The sequence below is a fragment of the Rhea americana genome, unplaced genomic scaffold (genome assembly GCF_003343005.1).
Source record: "Rhea americana isolate MKP2758 unplaced genomic scaffold, rheAme1 scaffold_114, whole genome shotgun sequence".
NCBI lineage: Eukaryota > Metazoa > Chordata > Aves > Rheiformes > Rheidae > Rhea > Rhea americana.
Window position 1 is genome coordinate 1,050,200 of NW_028185195.1, and position 20,787 is coordinate 1,070,986.

Below are 20,787 nucleotides of genomic sequence, written 5' to 3' on the forward strand. Positions count from 1 at the left end.
TTCAGAAAAACAAAACAAAAACCCACAAACCCAGAAATCCATTATGTTTAAAGACTAGGAGTCCCTTTTGATTTGTACTGGACACACAGTGATAGTTTAAGCACATATTAAATTACCTACTTGAAGTTCATCATAATTAGTAGACTCTAGGCAAGTATTACTTTTGTAATATTTTGGAGGCAATGCATGAAGTTATTTGATGTTTTTTTYCCCCCTCTTAAAAATGAAGTTTTCAGGAAAGTATACAAGTTTAATGGTTGGAATAGAATGCTTATAGTGTATTTGCTAGAAAAGCTTGCCATGTTTGTTTAAAAGTGTAACAAATTAGGAAGCAGAACTGATGTAGCAAAAGAAAGCTAAGGCAAGTACATTTAGTTCTTAATAAAAAAGTAAATAAATAAATAAATAAATAAATAACCCACCTAAGATCCTAAAACTAGTGACCCAGACAGCCTGTCAGAAGACAGTCATTTCTTTGGTTTAGGCTTCCTCTAGAAACTAAAAGCTTCCTCTGGAAGTTAAAAGTTCCTCTGGCAGTTAGAAACACCCACAGCTTTACAACCTGTTTTGTTTTGTTGTATAAAGAAACTCAATTATGGACTGTTACTTACCTTTAGATCTACAGCTAACCCTTCATGAAATGTAAATATTTAATTTATCTATCACTCATACTGCTACCCAGAAGCATTTCCAAAAAATCATGAAATTACACAGTAACTCAAGACATACTATCTGTATCTGTGATTTTTTTTGTTAACTATTGTAACTTACCTGCATTACACCTCGCTCATTACTGAGTGTTCGAAGTTCATCTGAGTGTGCCACGCATATCTCATGCAAGGCTGCCAGATCACGCGATAAGTCAGTTCTAGAGTGCTCTGTAGTGTCTGGAAGCTCAGGAACATTCTTTAACAAAAAGTATGTGAGCAGACTTAGAATGGTGAGTACCCAGCAATAGAGGAATTTAAATTACAGCTCTGCAGATCAGCCAACACACTTGCTCTGATAGTGCAAGAAGTATTGCAGTGTTTTTCTTCACAGTTAAGTCTTCTGTCCATGTTATCTAATATAAAAWTTATATTTCCTCATCTTCATAAGCATCCATTTTATGCAGATATTTTAGTTATGATTGCATACATTTCATAAGGAGTAATTACTGAAGATGTAACAGTGTCTATTTCTACTAAAAAGTCTGATGTTGCTGTGCTACCTCTGGGCTGACCAGAAAGCTACGAGGATAGAGATTCATCTTCTGCTCTCCTTACAAATGAGGGAGGATCCATCAAGTGTTTTTTTTCAATGTAAATCAGACAATAGCAGCAGCAAAAACACTGCAAGATCTAGCAAGTCAGTAAAACCACTCAAAAAATAATGTAATTAGACTAGCAGATTAATCCAACAGTAGACTAAAACCAACAGTTTTCAGAATCTTCATGCATAATCAGTCATTTAAAATAAGAAAAAAATCAACATGCAGAATTTGCCATTTAACCAGAAAAAGGTAATATATGGCAGCCTACCTGAATACTCTACCTTAAAACGCTCATTTTTATAGATTATCAGAATATTCTGAGATAATCTTCTAGATATCTTTTAAGGAATCAATTTAGGAAGCTAGCCAGATTTCTTCCCTCTTCAGTTTTAAAACAAAATCTTGGTATAAAAAACATACGTGAACTCCTAAATACTATACTTTGAATATGATATAGCTATCAAACAAAACTATTTCTTTCAAACTGCAAGGTCTAGAATGAATGCAGTGAYGCATTTTGTGACATATAATACAAATTCAACATAGTATTTTTAAAAATATCAAAATTTGCACTGATTGAAACCTTAGGACAAATTACACAATCTTCTGTTTTAAAATATATTTTAAAAGATTGGTATTTTTGGCCAAAAATCCAGTGGAGATGTGATATATTTGAGCTATTCACGTCCACAGCAGTGCTTATGAGTAAAGTCTAATGAAACATTTCATGCTTTTAACTCTGCATGACAGGCCAGCAATCTGCAGTTTCTATAAAAATGTAAGAGAAATCTATTCAGTAGAATGCATTCAAAATTGTGTGGAAACTGATACATTTTTGAGCTAGTTAACAAGAACTGTAAAGAAATTTCATTTACAGTCTTGCTGTGTAGCTTCCAATATTTTTTTTTTAAACCACTTACCCCAAGCTCATCTAAGAACATGATCATGCGATGTTTGTTACTCTTGATGAATGGATTTACACCCTCCATATACGGTTCCTAGTAATTTTTAGAAGTATTTATTAGAGCAAAGCAATACTAATTTAATAGTCACAACTGAAATGAACATGCTGCAGTCAGAGAAAAATGACATTGCCAAACAAGTGCATCATCTGGAGTGATTTTATTTTTTCAAGTGAATTTTTAAGGACTGGTATGCAACCAGGCAGAAGAGTCTACTTTTTATATTCCAAATTAATTCTGATGTTTTTTGCTTAAATACGCATACAGACAAAATTTTACATATCTGAAATAAATTTAAGATTAATGTCCCTCTAATATATAAATGCAATTAAAAACGCCATACTTTCAAAGATAATATCAGGACATAAGTGCCCTCCTTGTTCTTTCATTAGTGCTTTCATTAAGTTGTGTGTCACACAACCAGCTTTGTAATGGCAGCCTAAAGTCACTTTCTTCCATTATGACTAAGTCAACAGATTTATTGTTCATCCACGTCACAGCTTGGGAACCAGAACAGACCAATTGTTGTTGGCCCATTCTCTTAGTGATACAATAGAAACCTTATTGACAGCTGAGGCTTTCTAGTGCAACTTGTAAAGCTGATGTACAACATTCTTTATGTTAAACTATGAAAATAAACACAAATAGGAGTGTTTCAACATGCTGTAGAACAGAAACCACCACTGTAAGGAATAAGCTGAACAAAAGCAAGGTGAAAGTAAGAAGGTCAGGTGACAGCTGGTCATCTGTTTCAGTATTAAATACTCTATACACAAGACAACTCTGCAAGTTAAGTCATGATTGGTTTCAATTGGTTTCAGTTTGACTTACTACATGGTCTGAATCTGCAAGCAAATTGTTATATGTGGAGAAGAATGGGTGTGGAATGTATTTCAAGGTTCTGAACAGAGGGATGCCAGTATTACTGAAAGATGCTTCCCTTTTCCAACCTTAAATAGTCAATGGAAATAATAACAATAAAAAAAAAAGTCCATCATCTACTTCAGACTGATGCTATCTTTCTTGAACTTACCCCTTCTAGTCACAAATTCCTGCTCTAGCAATTCTCAGTTGTCTTTTTGTTATGGATATTCCTGAATAAAATTCAACCATTTTACTGTCACATACTCATCATCTTTGTGGATGTCTAGCTGGCTGCCTGCCTTTTCTTTCCTACTTCTCCAGCTCCCACACAGAAAATACTGGAGTATGACCCTTTCAGTCACAGACAGGAGAAAAGAAAGTCAACATATTTCCATTGTTTTACTACTGAGTTTATCTATGCCCTCATAGCATCAAAGCATGGTTACATTACTCTCTGTAATACCTACTGGTATGGTCACTGGTTCGTCAATTATTTTAACAGATGATTTCTCCTGTTCCTGCTACCAGGTTCAAAATTTACAGGGGATATATACCAAGTCATCAAAACAAGTTTCTAGATCACTCACAATCGAATGATTATGGCTCCTTTTCTCAATTCAGCCACTTTTTGGTACTGCTGTAGTTCAGATCAAAACCCTGTTTAGCTGAAAAGGATAGAAGAGGCTGCAGGAAAAAAAGCCTCCTGGCTGATGAGGACAGTCAGGCCACATAGCAGGCTTTGCACAAGAAAAATGACACCATATTTAATGCCTATATTCAACATGAACAATGAAATATATTGGAAACATAGTTCTATTCTGCTCTCAGTGTATAAAATTATATTCACCTTGGCTCCAAATTCAACCAGATTTGCTAAGTTCTGCACGGACTTGGCGACCAGCGTCAGTGTTCTTGCAGCAGTAGGGGAAGGAGAATCTGAGAGGAATACAAAGTAGAGAGTTACTAGCCATTTCATTTAAAACAACCAGCAGTAACATGAAACTTAAGCTGTTATCCAACTCAGTTTTATCACTAAGTTAAATTCTTTGCATGTTGTAACTCCATGAGGAAAATACCACTTGATCAAAAACTTCTGCAGACTTAATTACTAAAAAGAAAACTAATATCCACATTTGATTTTCTGTACTTTTTTTTAATAGAACAAATATGCGAAATACTGTTCCTCAGAAGCCTAAGTTTAAAAAAAGCTCTGTGAATTAAGTGAAAAGYTTTTTCACAAAAATGAAACAATTCTGTTAAAAGGAGGATTATTTGTTGTTAGAATAAAAAAACTTGAGTTTACATTTTCCCTTATTTTTGTAGGCCCACAGAAGTGGGTCCTGTAATGTTGTGCAAGTTATTACTAGTACTAGGGAGATAGACTAAACATTACATGCAGTCATGGTGTGCATTTCCAAGAAGATATAGCTACTTGCTGTACAAAGAAAATGCAAGCGCTTAACGTTAATGTCTTCCCCCTTACCAACAAGTAACAGTACCAGGAATTTCTTGCAAAATATTTTCTACAGTAATGGTCAAACCTAGCTTTCTGCTTATAGGTCATTTAAAGGCGTCAAAATTGTCATGATCGTTACATAAACTGTAAATTTTTCAATTCTTCATAAGAATGCTATATACTGTTCGTTGTCTATGTGCATCCTTTGATCTCCTGTCTTCCTCACTGCCCTCTCTTCAGCACTGCAGTCCATTGAAAAATATCTAGCTTTTTATGTATAGCTGAGGCTTAGACTGAGGCACTAATCACACAACTAATCTCTGTAGTTCACAGTATCTAGCGCTTGGAACCCTACATCCCTTTGAAAAAGCACTGGTAGAAAACATCACTAGCCTTAGAATTTGGAACTTCAGGTTAGGAGGACTGATCTAAAACCTTAATCAAAAGCATTTAAGAAGGCTGAAACACAGGACTTGCTTTTGAAGCAAAGATTTTTGTGAACAGCTGTTGAGGCAATAGGATAGAGATTTCTGCTTAAAACTGAAGTGTGCCTGTACATGCAGACTTCAGAATTTTCTCTCCCATTACAGAAAGAAATGCAAATTGGAGCTTTATCTCAAAAGTAAAAGACTCCTCCCCTTTTTTAAAAAACAGCTCTAGAAGCTTTAACAAAAACCCTTAAATTTACTTGGCAATAATCAAGAATATTAGCTGGATTTCTGAACAGAACTTAAATACTTATAGACAAGCTTAAAAGGAATTTATGCAAATGCATGTGTAATAACTATTTACAGCTATAGACGCAATGGATTCAATGAAGTTCCCAAGTCAGGAAGCAACTAACTCGCAAATTATCCGAGTAACATACTGAAAGAACACTGAGTACAAGGCCATATCTTTTTCTTAAATGCCTTCCCTAAATCATGTATGAAAATTTTAAGTGAGAGAAAGGAACTTCTGGGTTGGTACTGGCCCTCTCATCTCGTTTAGCTTAAAAAGAGCACAGAAAACACGTTGTCTGGACTCCCCACACACACACCCAAAGCACTTTTCCCTGAACGGTTTCTGACACAGTCACCCTAAGTTCTTCTAAGTTCTTCCCATTTTCAAATCAGCATTTTACTGGTAAAACTGAGAAAGTGCCCTCTAGGTTGGGAAGACCTTTTCTGAGGAGGGGGAGGGCAAAAGATGAAATATGACAAACACACACTTTTTAAAAACTAAGGAACTTGGTGTCCCGCTATTTTAATAATACAGTTTTCCCTCCAGTAGTTTATGCCTTTCTTTTTCCTCCTACATGAGGAATATAGCAAAACTTCAGCCCTGAAATCCTTTCAACACAGCCTTTTGTCTAGAGCAGCAACAAATACAAATAGTTGATGTTTTTCTGCAAGACCTCAACTACATCTGTAACTTAAAACCCCCCAGAAATATTTTGAGGTGCTTAAGCCAACTGCCAAGGAATAGCTCATGCCTTCACCGTTAAAGCTTTGCAGCAGGAAAGACGCCCACAAACTGTCAGAAGCGCTCCCTGATACATGCCAACACCCCAACTGTAAGAACGCTATCTAGGGTAGGCCCAGAACAGTGCCGCTGGCTAACACAACAATTCTGCCACCTAGAAAATTCCACAAGTCTTCTAGGAAGCAGTTCCCAGTCACTGTTTATTACTATATACGCACTACGTAGTAAGCACCCCAAAAAACAGGGCAACACTTTCTTTATGCTATAAGAACACTCACTCTGGCAAGCCAACAGGAATTCTCTATGACCCTCGGGCAAACAAGATCACTGTCTCAAGTCTGCCTCTYGCTCTCATCTTTAACATTCCTTTTTCTGAGACTGGCCTAACCCTAATGAGTCCAAGTAAAGACTTCTGCAACATCTGGAAGTTACCTAAACAGCAGTTTCTGGCAAGTTATTCAAGCATAATTTTCTAGGTACACAAACGTATTCCAGGCTCTGCAGACATTTTCAACTGTATAGATCTTTTACATTTAAGAGAGAAGACTGAATTTCAGCTATAAACTTTGGCATTGCATTGTATTTCAAATGAGATCTGAAGACTAGCACACAATTTTTACACTGCTAGAATACATTACATTGCTAGACTGTAACTCAGAGTTCAACATTGTATCACTTAAATACCACAAAGTATGTTTTCTGGACTTTAAAACAAGACTTTGGAGACAATCATTGTCTAAGCCTTGACTGAATTTTTCCCCTACATCAGCCAAGTCAGGTGGACAATGTGACTTTGGATACTGTTTAAAGAAAAAATATTTTGCTAGATTAGCTGCTAAAGTAAATTCATGTCCATTTCTGTATAAGTATGAATTCAGTCTGAAGCATATAGTCACCTGAGATGATATTAAACATCCTTGGGTTCAGGATAGCAGGACAAATCAGTCGGAGAAAAACAAAGCCACTGAAATGGGAAGAAAATTGTATTTTGTTCAATAATAAAGTCAGAGAAATAACGTAAAATTTTGTAGTTGTTAAGGATTCAAGTCAGTGTGGAAATCTTTTTGATACAGGTAACAACCAACCAGCCTGCACTCTGAATATATTTGTTAATTGAGAAAGTCTTCAAATGTTTTCAACTGGGTTGAAAAATTGAAAAACAGGCATAATGATTTCCCAATTAAGGTGAGCCTCTGAAACCACCTTGGAAAGAAGCTTGCACTGTAAAGCCATACTGAAACCAATCTAAATCCATACTGGCTTCGAAAAAGAGGAGCGCCTGGTCTCCCACCTCCCCCAAGTAAGCGCTCCCGTGYCTGCTATGGCACGTAATTCGTTCTGTAGCCACCTGCTCTGCCAAGCGGACACAGGGAAAGCAGGAGCGCACAGTCAGAACGGCAGCAACTATTGGCAGCAACACAGCCTTCATTCAGCTTAAGCGAATCCATATCCTGATGACAGTACATTGTCCTAGAATAATAATTCTGAATCAGATACCTGTCTTACAGAAGTAATTGCTGCCACCTAGACAGTCTAGAAAGATGAGGAAAAGGGTTTTCTTTGATTGCAGAACTAGGAACTCATCCAATAGAAACTTACAATAGCCTTCAGGTTAGCATGTGAAAAATCTGACTTTGTTAATAGCTAAAGTAAAATATATCCACCCTAGATTAACTATAATTCTGGAAGATTGCTACATGATGAGGTGACATACGAACCAACAGAAACAATCTGAACATCTCTCATTTTGTTCAGAGTGCTTGAATAGTATTAGCAAGCTGGTTTTTCACTGCAGCAATATCAAAGACTGACCATTTACTAAATGAGGATAGGGGACCTTACTTTTCAACAGGCAAGGCAGTGTACCAGCAATTGTATTGTCCGTTACTACTTGGAAATGATACGTGCAGCAGCGAGGTTAACACATCTTCCAAATGTTCAAAACACCTGAATTCTAGCATGCTGTTAACACTTTATTTCTTCGGGAACCATGAATTCTGGGCTGATGATACAATAGTTCTGCCCCACGTGAAGAGTATTTTCTATGCAATTAACCTAAAGCCATAAAGAAGTAGTTTGGAAATCAGGCCACATACAATAGTTTCTTTTTTAGACAGCCTGGAATTGAAGGCAACCTGGATGACCTGGATGGACCTTGCAGATCTGGGAGATTTGGTGCTTCTTACACTGGTTAAGCTGCTTAATTTAAGAATGAGCCAATATTTAAGTGTGGGGTTTACAACCAGACAGAAATGGCAGCACCTTCTGAATGATATATCGGGGTAGCTAATCAGACACTTAAACTGCCCACTCATTTCTGAATACTTGATCATACTTAATCATGGGTCAAAGCCAGTACAATAAAAGATAATGTTCTTCACTGAAGGTTGCAGAACTCTGTACTGCAGGGAGGAGTCACAAATACCTGGCTTGTAGAGACTAAGAGGACAACAGAAGACTCTAATGTTTATACCATCCAGCATAAATTCTGGATGCTGGAAATAACGGAAACCAAGGAAAATGCTGAATGTATCCACCTAGGGCAAGCCACAGAGATTTCTGAAGGTGAGAAGGAACAGGGAAAGATACTGTGCTCACTTCTAAGTTCTACATCCCTGCAACAGACTAGCCCATCACCTCTTGTAATAGCAGTCTCAATACGAGGACAAAAGGTCTGCAGTAGATGCTAAGTGATATAGGTCAAGGCTTCTGGTGTCAAAATGATAAACAGAGCCAAAGACAAGTCATCTGGAAGACTCCCTCCAATGGAAGATTAACCTTAGCAAGTCATATCAGTGCTGAATACTACACTTGTCTATTAAGAAGTCAGGCCTGCAAAAAAGGTAAAGCAAGTGAAGGAAAGATGTGGCTGCAATACCCTTAAGCCACCAATATAATTTCCAGAAACTATGCCAAGACCTCATCTTATGTCAAAAATTTTTGTTTAACCTATACTGGCAAAAGATGGAGTCAAGGGACAAATTTTTGTATTCAATTTGATGAATGCATACTGGAGCTTTTGTACTCAATGCCAGTTCAGAGAAGCCAGGTTCAGTAGCCTGCAACATTTTTACAGAGGCTTCAGTGTTTCWGCATGATTGGGCCAGAGCAAAGAAACAGAAGTGGGACAGCATAAACCTACTTATTTTCAGAAGTCAATATAGAGTGCGTTATCAGCACTGAGAAGCTTAACTGATGCAAAAAACCTACGTATTCCAACGCAGACAAAACCTCAGTGAAATCTAGTGACAGCCTATTCATCTTTCTGAAAAAGTATTAATTTCCTTGTTCTGTGAGATCTTACTTCTCCAGTAATTAACACACACTACATAGGAGTCCCTGGATAAGGTATGGTCCCCCTAGAAGGCATATGACAGGACCAAGATCTTCAGAGGTCACTGTTCTCTGCAACTATCACAGGTTAACTATCAGTTTAAGAGAAGTTTTTCTTTCCAGATATGAAAAAGCATTGTACATTAGTTTGTAAAACTTAACAAAAATRTAAGTAAATTCAAAGGTAAAGCTATACTGACCTCTATACTAGTACACCATCTTACTCTGGCAAGGCTCTAACTGCATGACTAAGATGTCAGCAAGTTCTCAATCCTTAATTGGGATATCATAGCTCAGCATCAAAGATTTTTAATATTGTTGTAATCTGTACAAGTACTATAAGTTTTAGCACTGGAAGAAAAACAGTTGAAGTAGGTTTTAATAAGACTTTAAAAGATTATTCTCAGCACGGAAGAAAGCAACAAGTAACTTACCTAACAACTCTAGTTCTCATGGTGGTGTTAGCTGGCCACTTGTTTTGAACAGACTTCTGCAAGCATCCATAAATATACCTCAATGTTCTGCAAAAATAATAGCTAATTAGTCTTTCCATTAAATTTCACAGAATGTGTGCGCACGTGTGTGTGTATATATACACACACACACACATGTATAAAAAAAGAAATGGCTGGTCAGAAATGATCCAGTCCAACCTCTTGCTTGATGAGGAAGCCTTACCAACACTAGGTTTATAATTTAGACATAAAATTTAACCTTYAAATTAAGCTTTAAAGAACTGCTGTGACAGTCCATTTACAAATGGCAAAGAAAGTCTTCCCTCAAAACACACTTCTATTTGTATAGATAAGATCTCATGATTATTCAGATAAGCATTAAATATTTTATAACTATTTGCTTCCTATTTCTTAAACAGTGTTTCATTTTAAGAAAGGACAGGGTGATTTGGTCTTTTTATTTTTTCCCTTTTTAACTGAATAATAATTTTTCTTTTCTTTTTTTTTTTTTTTTACATAAATAAGGGGTAGTATTTAAAAGTAGATGAGCAATTGGAGCAATAGTACTATCTCATCAAAAAGTGGGAGCACTGTGATGCACAACGTTGAAACTTGCATCATCTACTATAAAGGAAGGTAACTTATTGCTAACTTTGCCATCACCAACACAAGATTTCTGTGCTACTCTACCATTCCAAAATTCAGAATTTTGTTTCCATTAACAGCTAATGATATAGTGAAAGAGAAGTTAGTACTACACACTTTTATTAAATGGTTCAAATTTAAACCATGAGCACAGATTTTAGAATTAAAAAAAAATACATGCATTCTACCACTATGCATTCATGTTTTTAATATGTAGTTAATAATGCATCCCTTTTTCCCCACCGATGGGGAAGAGGAAGACAGAAAGAATTTGCAATCAACTTAAAATATTTACAATTGTCTGCTAACTAATACTGTCTTCTACCTCTTTGTGGAAATACTATATTGATATTTTTACTTTTCTTCTTCTGCTTCTTTCCCTTATTCCTTGAATCTAGCAGCTTTTCCCTCAAACAAAAGCACATGTATGTGCTACCCAGAAGCTTTCGTGAAAAAAGCAGAATTCCTGAAAATATATACATATTTTTCCTTCTGTGCATATAACAACCCTGAAGAACTTAGTCTTCAGACTAATTAGTAAAAGATGAACCAATAAGAACACCATTACGGTGCAGTTTAAGTCACAAACAGGAATTTTCAAACACAAATTTGAACAAAAGAGTGCATACTTACGGAGGCAGTATCTCTGCAGCCATGAATATTTTCTCCACCAGTTCTGATAGTATACTGAGTAGATGTGCCAAATTAGTGTTTACATCTTCATTTTTTTCCAGCTTTGAGGGATTTAACTAAAAGGGAGAAAAAGTAGACTAAGTTTCTTCACATAAATAGAATTACATCTGTAACCTGACACTATTACGCACTGAACACTATTTTAAATTAAATTAATATTCTGCTGCTGTACAAGCCCCAGACTTATAGAGAATTTAAATGTCTGTTGCAATGGCTAGCCAGGAAACTAATATGAACAAGCAATGTTTTTAAGTTTTAGTATACTAGTACAGCTTTTAGTAGCACAGACATTTAACACTATCCATCTACATAACCTTTTCACATCTTTTAATCCAATCTTCTGAAGGTCTCCATCCTTTCTGCAATTAAGTTAGAGTGAAATACAGAAGTTAAGAGGGTTGGTTTAGAAAAGGAGATAGGACTAATAACAAGCAGTTAATAACATCATGGAGCTATAAATTAAAAATAAGTTCAGACAGTGATTTCAATTACATCTGGAGTTTACCAAAAGTAATTTAAGCTAGGCCATTCAGCACATGCTACAAAACAGCACAGTATTGCTAAAGAATAAACACGCAATTTAAAGAACTGTGAGTTAAAAACATTTTAAAAGTGCTACCATGAAAAGCGCTACTATATTGTACAARTCAACATCTAGAAAAAAAAATATCGTAATGAATCCGGTTCCTGTATTTCTCATGTAAAGTTTAGTTCTGAAAGATTACTAAATGCCTCTAAAGCTGGTATTTAATGCAAGCACTAAACAATCACCACCACTAAATAACTTTCAACAAATCAAAGTGTTTAAAACGTCACCTCACAGGACTGCTTGCTCTCCATTATTTTTAATATAGAGTCTTTCAGTGCATGGTGAACAAAACGTGTCGCTGTGGCTTTCATATACTGCTCCATAAGAGTACTTGCTAAAGTGGTGGCACGAAACAATGTAGTAGCTTCATCTGAAAAAAAAGGTAAAATGAAAAGTTGGAGACGACAACAAAAAGCAGAGTAAACAAATGCTGTGCCTACAATTTCATATATGATGCAACTGAGGAGACAGAAGAGAATAAAAAGACGACAGAGCACCCCCCCAACACACAGTTTCAGTAAACTGAATTCAAGGTTAGAGTAGTTAGTACAGTACCTTCCACGCTTATTTCTCTGTCATTTAGTGTTCGTAACAACAACGACTCAAGCTTTTCATGAAGAAAAATCTTCAATAAAATGCCTGCCAACAGTGTTCTGTCCTGCCCACAAACATGTGATAAGGCATACACTACATGCAGCTCTTTTTGGAGTATAAGCTGAAAGAAAAACAGAACTTCATGATCAGAAACTTCTTCTACTGTATYACAGCTTTGGAAAAACTGTTATCATACAATGACAGTGACAGTGACATAAGCAGTGTTTAAAGAGGTCAACCAGCGTTGAAGTCTGTCTCAAACAACAGACAAAATGAATTGTGTTGACAGATAAACTAAGGAAAGTTAAACAACTTGATACCTCTTTAAACTCACTGTACTCCTCTTCTGGCATGATCCTCTCCATAGAATATCGTGCTCGAACACGCAAAGATCCTGGCTCAATACCCTTTAGTGGTACATGGGAACTGAGCTGAAACCACTCATCTGTTGCATGTCCTTTCTGTAATCGGCTTAATTGGCAACGCATAAACACTTAAAGAAAAATAAAAGCATTGTTCACAGAAGTTATTTCCAGCAAAAAAGTCCTAGTATTGAATAAAAGCATTTTATTTTTGGTGCATGTCATCTTGCTTTAGTAAGAGTATTAACACAAAAAACAAAAAAGCCCCAAGATTTATGTTGTCAATATATTAACAGATAATCACTTCAATGGTTTAAAAGACTCCCATAAACTCCATCTGAAATACAAAACATTTTGTAAATAAAGTATACATATACTTTTGAAAACACCACACAGGTAAAAGAAGTCAGATAAAGAAGTTTTTCCTTATGTTCAGATAGAGCTTCCAGGGTCTCAGTCTGTGCCCACTGCCTCTTGTCCTATCACTGGGTAATACTGAAGAGAGTCTGGCCCAATTTCTCTTCACATTCTCCCTTCAGATGTTTATATGCATTGGTAAGATCTCCCCTCGAGTCTTCTTTTCTACAGGCTGAACAGTCCAGCACTCTCAGCCTTTTCTCATGAGACATATTCTAAAGCCTCTTAATCATCTTAGCAGCCCTTCACTGGACCTGCTCCAGCAGCTCCATCTCTCTCTTGTACTGCTGAGCCCAGAACCGGACACAGTAAAGTATTAGAAAAAGTAAAATTGCGAACGAGTTTGTTAAAACCTAGGTAACAATCAGAAAATCAGAACAGATAATTCACTGCCCTCTTTTCAGTCTTTTACTCATACCTCCATACTATCACCTCTTGAACTATTTTGTTACTACTATTTTTGTTATTTATTATTAGTCTTACTATAGCTTTACCAAACCTTGCCATATATTTTTCTTCAATACTTCGGAATTCCTCAGGTTAAGGCTGTAATAGCTTCTGAAAATTTTCTATTAAGAAAAACAAAACACAACACAAAAAATCCCCAAACCCTCAAAAAACAACAAAAAAAAGCAAGTAAGCATTCCTGGACAGCTTACTGCTAGGTAATGATAAAAAAAAAAAAAAAATCAGCTCAAGAGCAGCAAAATCATGAATTCACCTTCTAGCAGTGTTGGCACCTTAAAATTACCAAGCTCGCCCATTTGACCACAACTGAAAATCTGGTCTAACAGCTGATGAGCAAGCTGCAGCAAACAACTCACTGACCATTCCCAACTAAGCCCACCCTCTCCTGTGGAGAGCTGTTTCTCAGCCTGGACGCTGCAGAGAACATTCTACCTATAAATTATCTACAACGTCCTGAGAGGGGATATATAATCCCCTCCACRTTTCACCTCTACTGTGTCAGTCTGGACCTTTCAAGAAAATACCCTTGTTCTGTTCATCTCATCAAGATCTACATTCAACTGAGTCACTCACAGTAATAGTAAAAAAGTGTCTCATCACCTTTTTTCCTCACATCTCCTTTTTTCCTCACTTTTCTGCAAAGCCTATAGACAACACTGCATTGCTGAAATTAGCAACTGTTCTAGCAGACTTTCTACTGCCCCASTTTTGGAATATGTGTTGGCGCATCATTTGTCTAATCAGACCATTGAACTAAACACTACCACATTTACCATGTGCACTTAAAGACCTTCCAGGGGAATATTTCATATTCTTTGCAGTTGACCATTTAATATAAGGTAACACATGCAGGTCAGTCAAGTAGCAAGTAAGCCAATTCATTATCATYGCTGTTTATCACAAGTGTGGATGGGGCAATCACTTCAGGAGAGATAAGCAAATAACCTTCTTAGAATATATCTTCCCAGCACCAAAGCTCTCAAGCATCTGTAACTCAAAGTGTTTCTTCCTTCTCATGTTGCTTGCATATATAAGGTTCATACACAGGGATTAGTAACTAGTAATAAGTTTATATTTTGATGGTTAACAATGCTAACCTGGGATTGTTCAAATTTATATTTTCCTTAGACTAGAAATAAACCCAAATTTATGGTGGAGCCTTTATTGTCCCCCTCCCCCTTGAAAAACATTTACCATAACTGATTCAGAATAAAAGCCCATCTAAATGTCAACAAAACAAAAAAGTTCAATAGATGGGTATACTAAATCCTGGCTTTCCATGCACAACTCACTAACAACCCATTCTACAAGCTCACAAGGAGCTGTTAAGGGCTGGAACCTTTTTATACTTGGTCTGTTCTTCAAAGAAAGCACTGTGGACACCTTTTGTTCTTTTGCAGCAATGGATATATATATTGTTGCTACCATTAATAAGTGCCTCGCAGGCTCCAGTCTGAGTTTCTACCAGTTATCCAAAGTCCACACATGTCTGCCAGAGTGTTACCCACCTGGCTGCAAATGTGTTTAGCGCACATTTGCTCCCTATATGGGAGCGAAGAAATTAAGACTTAACCCTGCCACAGTAGGCTTATTTTCCAGTGCCACTGGCAAATACGCAGCACAGTAATAAATTTTTGTTAAAAGAAAAGAAGCTAAAATTTTGCTTTATGGACTTGCCTGTATGAGGTGACTGCCTCAATGTGTTTTGTTTTTCAACATGAATGAATTTGAAGTTAACCAACTTCCCAGTTGCAATCCTGGTGCAAAACCAAACCAGAAATTCCACCCCAACATTGTAGCCACTCCCTACATGGAACTGCTCTGAGAGATTTACTGGTTCCACTGTCTGACAAAACATGAGCATAACAGTTTCAAAACCTACTAACACATTTCTGATCTCCTAGGATTTATTTTTTCAAGAATGTTTATATACACTTGAATAAATTCACATACAAAATTACTGATAGTAAAATAAAAATTGGAATTTATGCTATACTGTTTACTATCATTATTTCTGAATATCTGAAGTGACCTCTTAAAAGCAAAAATATTAAAATAATTACAGAATGAATACTTAATAGGTAAACTCCAAAGTCAAAAAATACTTTTAGTATTTACTTCTGTGCATGATGAGAAAAATGAAGCAGTGAAACCAATACCAGATTTTTGAGTCCTCAATCTCCTATATACAGCAGAAAAAGCAAGCAGGAAAGCTGACAACCCACTTCAGAGTGATCTATGTTTAACAACTGTGGCTGAGAAGGGTAACATTCAAAAACTGATTCTCTTGCTTTTGGAGAGCCTGTTTAAGGCAACACAGCACACAGGTAAGTTGGATAAGGTCTGCTTTAGCTCAGATTTTTCCCATATACTTCACATTTTTAATACAKCTGGGAACGTAGGCCGAGATAAGTCAATTCCGGTCGATTTAGTCTATTCCTTATCCCACAAGGAAAGGATCATTGGGCTATGCTTTAAGAGTCTACCTAACTGCAACTCAGAAACATTGCCAAGCATCCTGACCTGGAAACGTTCCATCAACTTCCACCAGTTAGATACACCCAAAGCCAACACAATCTCCTTAAACCGGACAGAGAAGAAAACTACAACAATATTTTGTTACTTCCGTATTTCATTCATGAATTATGCTTTAAAAGGTTCTCTTACTAGCCAGAGCTGTGTCCTACAGAAGAATTTTCTAGCTCAAAAGAATACAAAAACACAGAATAAAATTACAATTACAATTGGATAGTCCTTTCGTCTGACAGAGGGGAGGTATCTTTTTCCTCCTGGTACGCAGAAAATTCTGTAGTCACACGAAGGGGCAAGAGTTCTGAAACTGAATTAGGTTCTACAAGAGCGTTCAATCCGAGTAGTAATTCTACTTGGATCAGGGTTTCCCTACAGATCTATTCTGTGAAAAAAATCAAGCAGCAAACCTGACAGGCTAATAACACCATATATACAAACTGAAAAGAACAGCAATAGGTAAGTACTGTGCCAGGCTTCAGAACAGACAAGTCCGAACACATGGAAAAGAAAAATACTTGTAAGAAATCTTAGAAAGGCCTGCACTGCTGGCAAAGAGGAGGTAAAGGGCTGAAGTTACTGCAGAACAAATACCATTGGAAACAAAATACCCTGAATAAAAGAAAAAGCCTAAAAACACATTGTGTGGGAAGAGAACTAAAACAAAAAAAATTCTCCCATCTAAAAGCTTAGGATAYAAGTTTCTCAAACCAAGTCCTTTCTTTTCTAGAAAGCTGACAGCTTTACACCCCGCTATTATCTTATTACCTATCCATCTTGATATTAATTTGCTGGAATATAAACAAAACAACAATTGAAGAAGCTGTCTAGATGGGGAAAGGAAAGTAAATTCCTGGGAACTTTTATAAAATGCAAAAGGAAGCAAAGTCCTTTTCCATTCAAAGTAAAATGGAGGTAAAATCAGCTATAAGCCCAAGCGTGACTCAAGAAAGGTACACAGATGACAGAAAACAGGAAAAAAAGWAAACAGTGGGAAAATTTTGCTCTAGAGACTGACAAAGTTTTTTCATGCTTTTCTTGTGTGCATTTTTTTTAATAGTGAAAGTACTACCTCTCCTCCCTTTGGGAAGCAACAACAACAACAACAAAAAAAGGACAAAACAAATTCCACACAGTCAGGCTTAAAGAAACCTAAAGGAGTGAACTTTGCAAAACTTTGCATTTTAYAGAGCAGCCTCTTTTTCTTCCTGCTTTTTGCTAAACACGGTCACTGTATAATCTATTATAGAATAGAGCTACCAAAGCCGTAAGAGTTGGATTACAGTGCATTTTATTACTAAAAATCATGCAAGTTCTCACTGTAGAAAACATTAACGCAGAGTAACGGATATCCAAAACATACTAACAGTGGTATGAAAAACATAAAAATACAGTATACTTAATTCTCCTGTGATAGCGCTTGACAGGAGTAATGACAATTGCAAAAAGTATCTATTGTCACTATATATATATATATATATATATATATATATATATATGTATATTTTACAGGAATATACTTACATATATCTGGATCTTTACTTTTCTTTGTTTTGTTACTAAGGCTTATCTCAAATCTATTAATATCAGATGAAAGATCACTAGGAGAAAAGACAGAAAGCCTCAATTAATACTATCCTTGCCAGCATTTAAAGTTATTCTGAAGTTATTTCAATCCTCARTTCTCACCATCAGCTAAAGACACTTATATTAACAGAGGTACTTAGGTGCCTACAGAACATTCTGACAAAGCATTTGTGGCCAAAAGGCAACTAGCTGTATAACCACATATACAGTTTTTTTTTTTAATATGCAAAACATTCTACACAGTGTTAAGATTTTTTAAAGGCAATTAAACTTTCAAGTGAAATTCAATAATTCAAGAAGATTAAGACTTACTCAAAGACAAATTCTTCTGACCATACAGGGTTCTGCCCTTCCCTGATATGTGTTTTTGCTACCTGGACACTGTTCAGGTAGATGTTACAATACGGATTAGTAAAATGCTTTACAGGGAGCGTATGAGCTTCTTCTACATGCAAAATAAGACTGCTGACCTAAAGAAAATACACAAAATTTATTTCTTTTTGCTAAAGAATAAAACAATCCCTCCTCCCCCAAGAACGGAATTGTTCCCCTTGTGGAGGCTTAATGTTAAATACCAAATACAAACTATAGTTTCCGAACATGAGAAACAAGAACAAGAGTAATCGAACAACATTTTAAGAGGCACCAGTGACAAATTAAGAGCAACTCAAATATAACTATTGAAAAAAAATCTCCAGCACCATGTTTCTAATGCATCTTATTTTTATCCTTTAAAGCTTTCTCTATAAAACATTAGGAAATGCAAGCATTAACTTTTCTGTGCATAGCAAATTCTACCGAAGTCACGGACATCAGGCTTAGATGCCTATGTCATAGACAACTTAAGTTTCAAGTCATATAACTTAAGTTACATGACTGACTTAAGTTACAGACATCTATTTAAAAGCAATGGACTACTCAAACAATGGGATATTTGGGGTTTCCCTAGCAGACTTCCTAAAATTTCCTTGTTCAGCACATTATAACCTGTTTTCCACTAACACGAAAACATTCATCTATACTACAGATTCTCGAAATTATAGCACTTGGCTATTCCAAATTTCCTGAAAATGAAAAGTAAGCTCTCTGATATCTTTTACAATAAGAATGAATGTTTTAAACGATCTACTTCCATAAAAATTTAAGTTGCATGAAATTCATAGCTCAATCCAACATCTACTGATACCAACAAAAATCAAATTAGACAATCAGTACAGGAAATATACTTGATCAGGTCAATATTCCATTTAAATTCAAATATTCAGGACCATAAGTTACAAAGGACAGTTCAAGAAACCCTGAAAACCCATCTTTACATAAAAATTCATAGTAAAGTTTCTTCAAACTCCACCAGAAGACAGCTTATGTCATAAAGTGGCATAAAGTGTTCAGTAAACACTTATTAGCTTTTTTCTTCCACTGTAATGTGCAGAACATGTAAACACAAATAGATCGTAGCATCCACTATGTTTTCTCTTAATTTAACATTAAGTCTCCCTGAAGAAAACTGTGTAAGATAAATATAGAAGTGTTTGATCATTTGATTTTTGATCTTTACACACTTTTACTTACTTCTATCATTTACACTGTTTTTTCACAAAACTGTAAACTTTCCACACTTTCCACGCGTATTCACTTTAGAAATTTTCACTCATCGTAGCCTTCAATGAAAATCTCTCTCTCATGTTTCCTTTATACATTACGATATAAGGTGATTAAAATTAACTACRGTATTTTAAACGATAATGCCAAATATATAAAATAGTATCATATCTTCTATTCTCTTCTTTCATATAGCCTAATATTTTCTTGGCTTTTTAAAGTCACGTCAGAACTAGTTTAGATTACCAGTCCCTAGTTTCATCTGCTAGTTGATCTGTTTATTCACCCTGTTTGGTTCTTCAGAAGTACTSAAATCATCTTTAACATTTTTGATCTTTAATATATTCTGATCACAGAATAATTCTACRTTTCCTGAAAAACATCATATATTACTGTTTATTCTGTTTTAATTAAATAGCTACTTTCAATGTTCCTTGCATTCAAAGATACCAGGGATTCTTTGAAGTATTTTCCTGTTATTCACCAATCATTACAGACTTTGCTGTTTATGACTATCTGTCCTCTACCTCTGAGCACCTCTTCTGGTCAAAACAGCACTTTAAGGAGCTCAACATAAATTAAGCCACAAGCATGGTTGAACATGCACTTGTCACTGAAAATAAGCAGTTATACTAGTATCCTGGTTGCATGTAAAGTAAGTCTGTTAAGCCTTTCAAGTTTCCCATATGTGGTGAATTTTACTCAAATGTGGTCAAAAATACCTAGCAAAGCACCTGCAGATTATAAAGAACATTTTCTTCTTTGTGTATGCATGGATACAGCCACAAATGAAGTTATTCCAACTGGTTTAACTGGAGTACTGCATCACTCAAAAAAGCACATGCAGGATTACTAGTGTTGAATGGAAAACTCTTGAGATTTATTAGTATCATTTTTCAACAAGGAGACAAAACACTCTTCCCCTCTGCCCCCAAATCCACCGTATCTATACAGCTTCACCTGACGTAGGCGCTTATTTGATGTCCCTGGACTGGTCTTCCTTAAACTGCAAAACATCTGCAGAGCTTTCATCCAGTCCTAAGAAAGAAGCACATCGAACAGTATCAAAACAAAGTCCAAAACAGCTTCTTGCATTGAAGCAGATATGCCAAATAAATAAATAGAAAAAAAAGGATAAAGTATCCGAAGTTGCTCCTTTATTCTGAGGGAGAAAAAAAAAAATCACTAAGTTTTGTGTAATTCAAAAGTATGCATATTTGAGTATTAAAGCAAAATTCATATCTCCACTTGGTAAAATCAAATAAAGGATTTGCAAATATGAAGGATTTTCTCTTTTAGAAATACCAAGCATTAATAATGACTATACCGTGTGACCTTTACCAATTTTCCAGTCTACTAATATTGCATTAAATTACATATGGTAGACAAAATGAAGCAAAACTTGGTCGCTTCTGAGAAAAATAACAGTTAATAGCCAAAATGTGATGTGTTCTGATCATTCTATCATTTCTGTATTGCAGTCAAATTTTACTGCAAATACTTCAAGCAAGCAAA

At 35.9% G+C, this 20,787-nt stretch overlaps 1 protein-coding gene across 1 annotated transcript in view; it reads right to left on the reverse strand.

Moving 5' to 3' along the window:
* RASA1 (RAS p21 protein activator 1) overlaps positions 1-20,787 on the reverse strand; it is a gene marked incomplete at its 5' end in the record, with an annotated part of 60,467 nt that overhangs the window by 1,175 nt on the left and 38,505 nt on the right. Inside the window, 12 exons of the mRNA XM_085316909.1 lie at positions 772-906; positions 2,173-2,250; positions 3,926-4,014; positions 6,895-6,962; positions 9,766-9,852; positions 11,065-11,180; positions 11,941-12,083; positions 12,269-12,428; positions 12,628-12,800; positions 17,608-17,684; positions 17,983-18,140; positions 20,233-20,310. Coding sequence (XP_085173035.1) covers positions 772-906; positions 2,173-2,250; positions 3,926-4,014; positions 6,895-6,962; positions 9,766-9,852; positions 11,065-11,180; positions 11,941-12,083; positions 12,269-12,428; positions 12,628-12,800; positions 17,608-17,684; positions 17,983-18,140; positions 20,233-20,310 — 1,362 coding nt within the window. The remainder of the gene's footprint in view (positions 1-771; positions 907-2,172; positions 2,251-3,925; positions 4,015-6,894; positions 6,963-9,765; positions 9,853-11,064; positions 11,181-11,940; positions 12,084-12,268; positions 12,429-12,627; positions 12,801-17,607; positions 17,685-17,982; positions 18,141-20,232; positions 20,311-20,787) is intronic.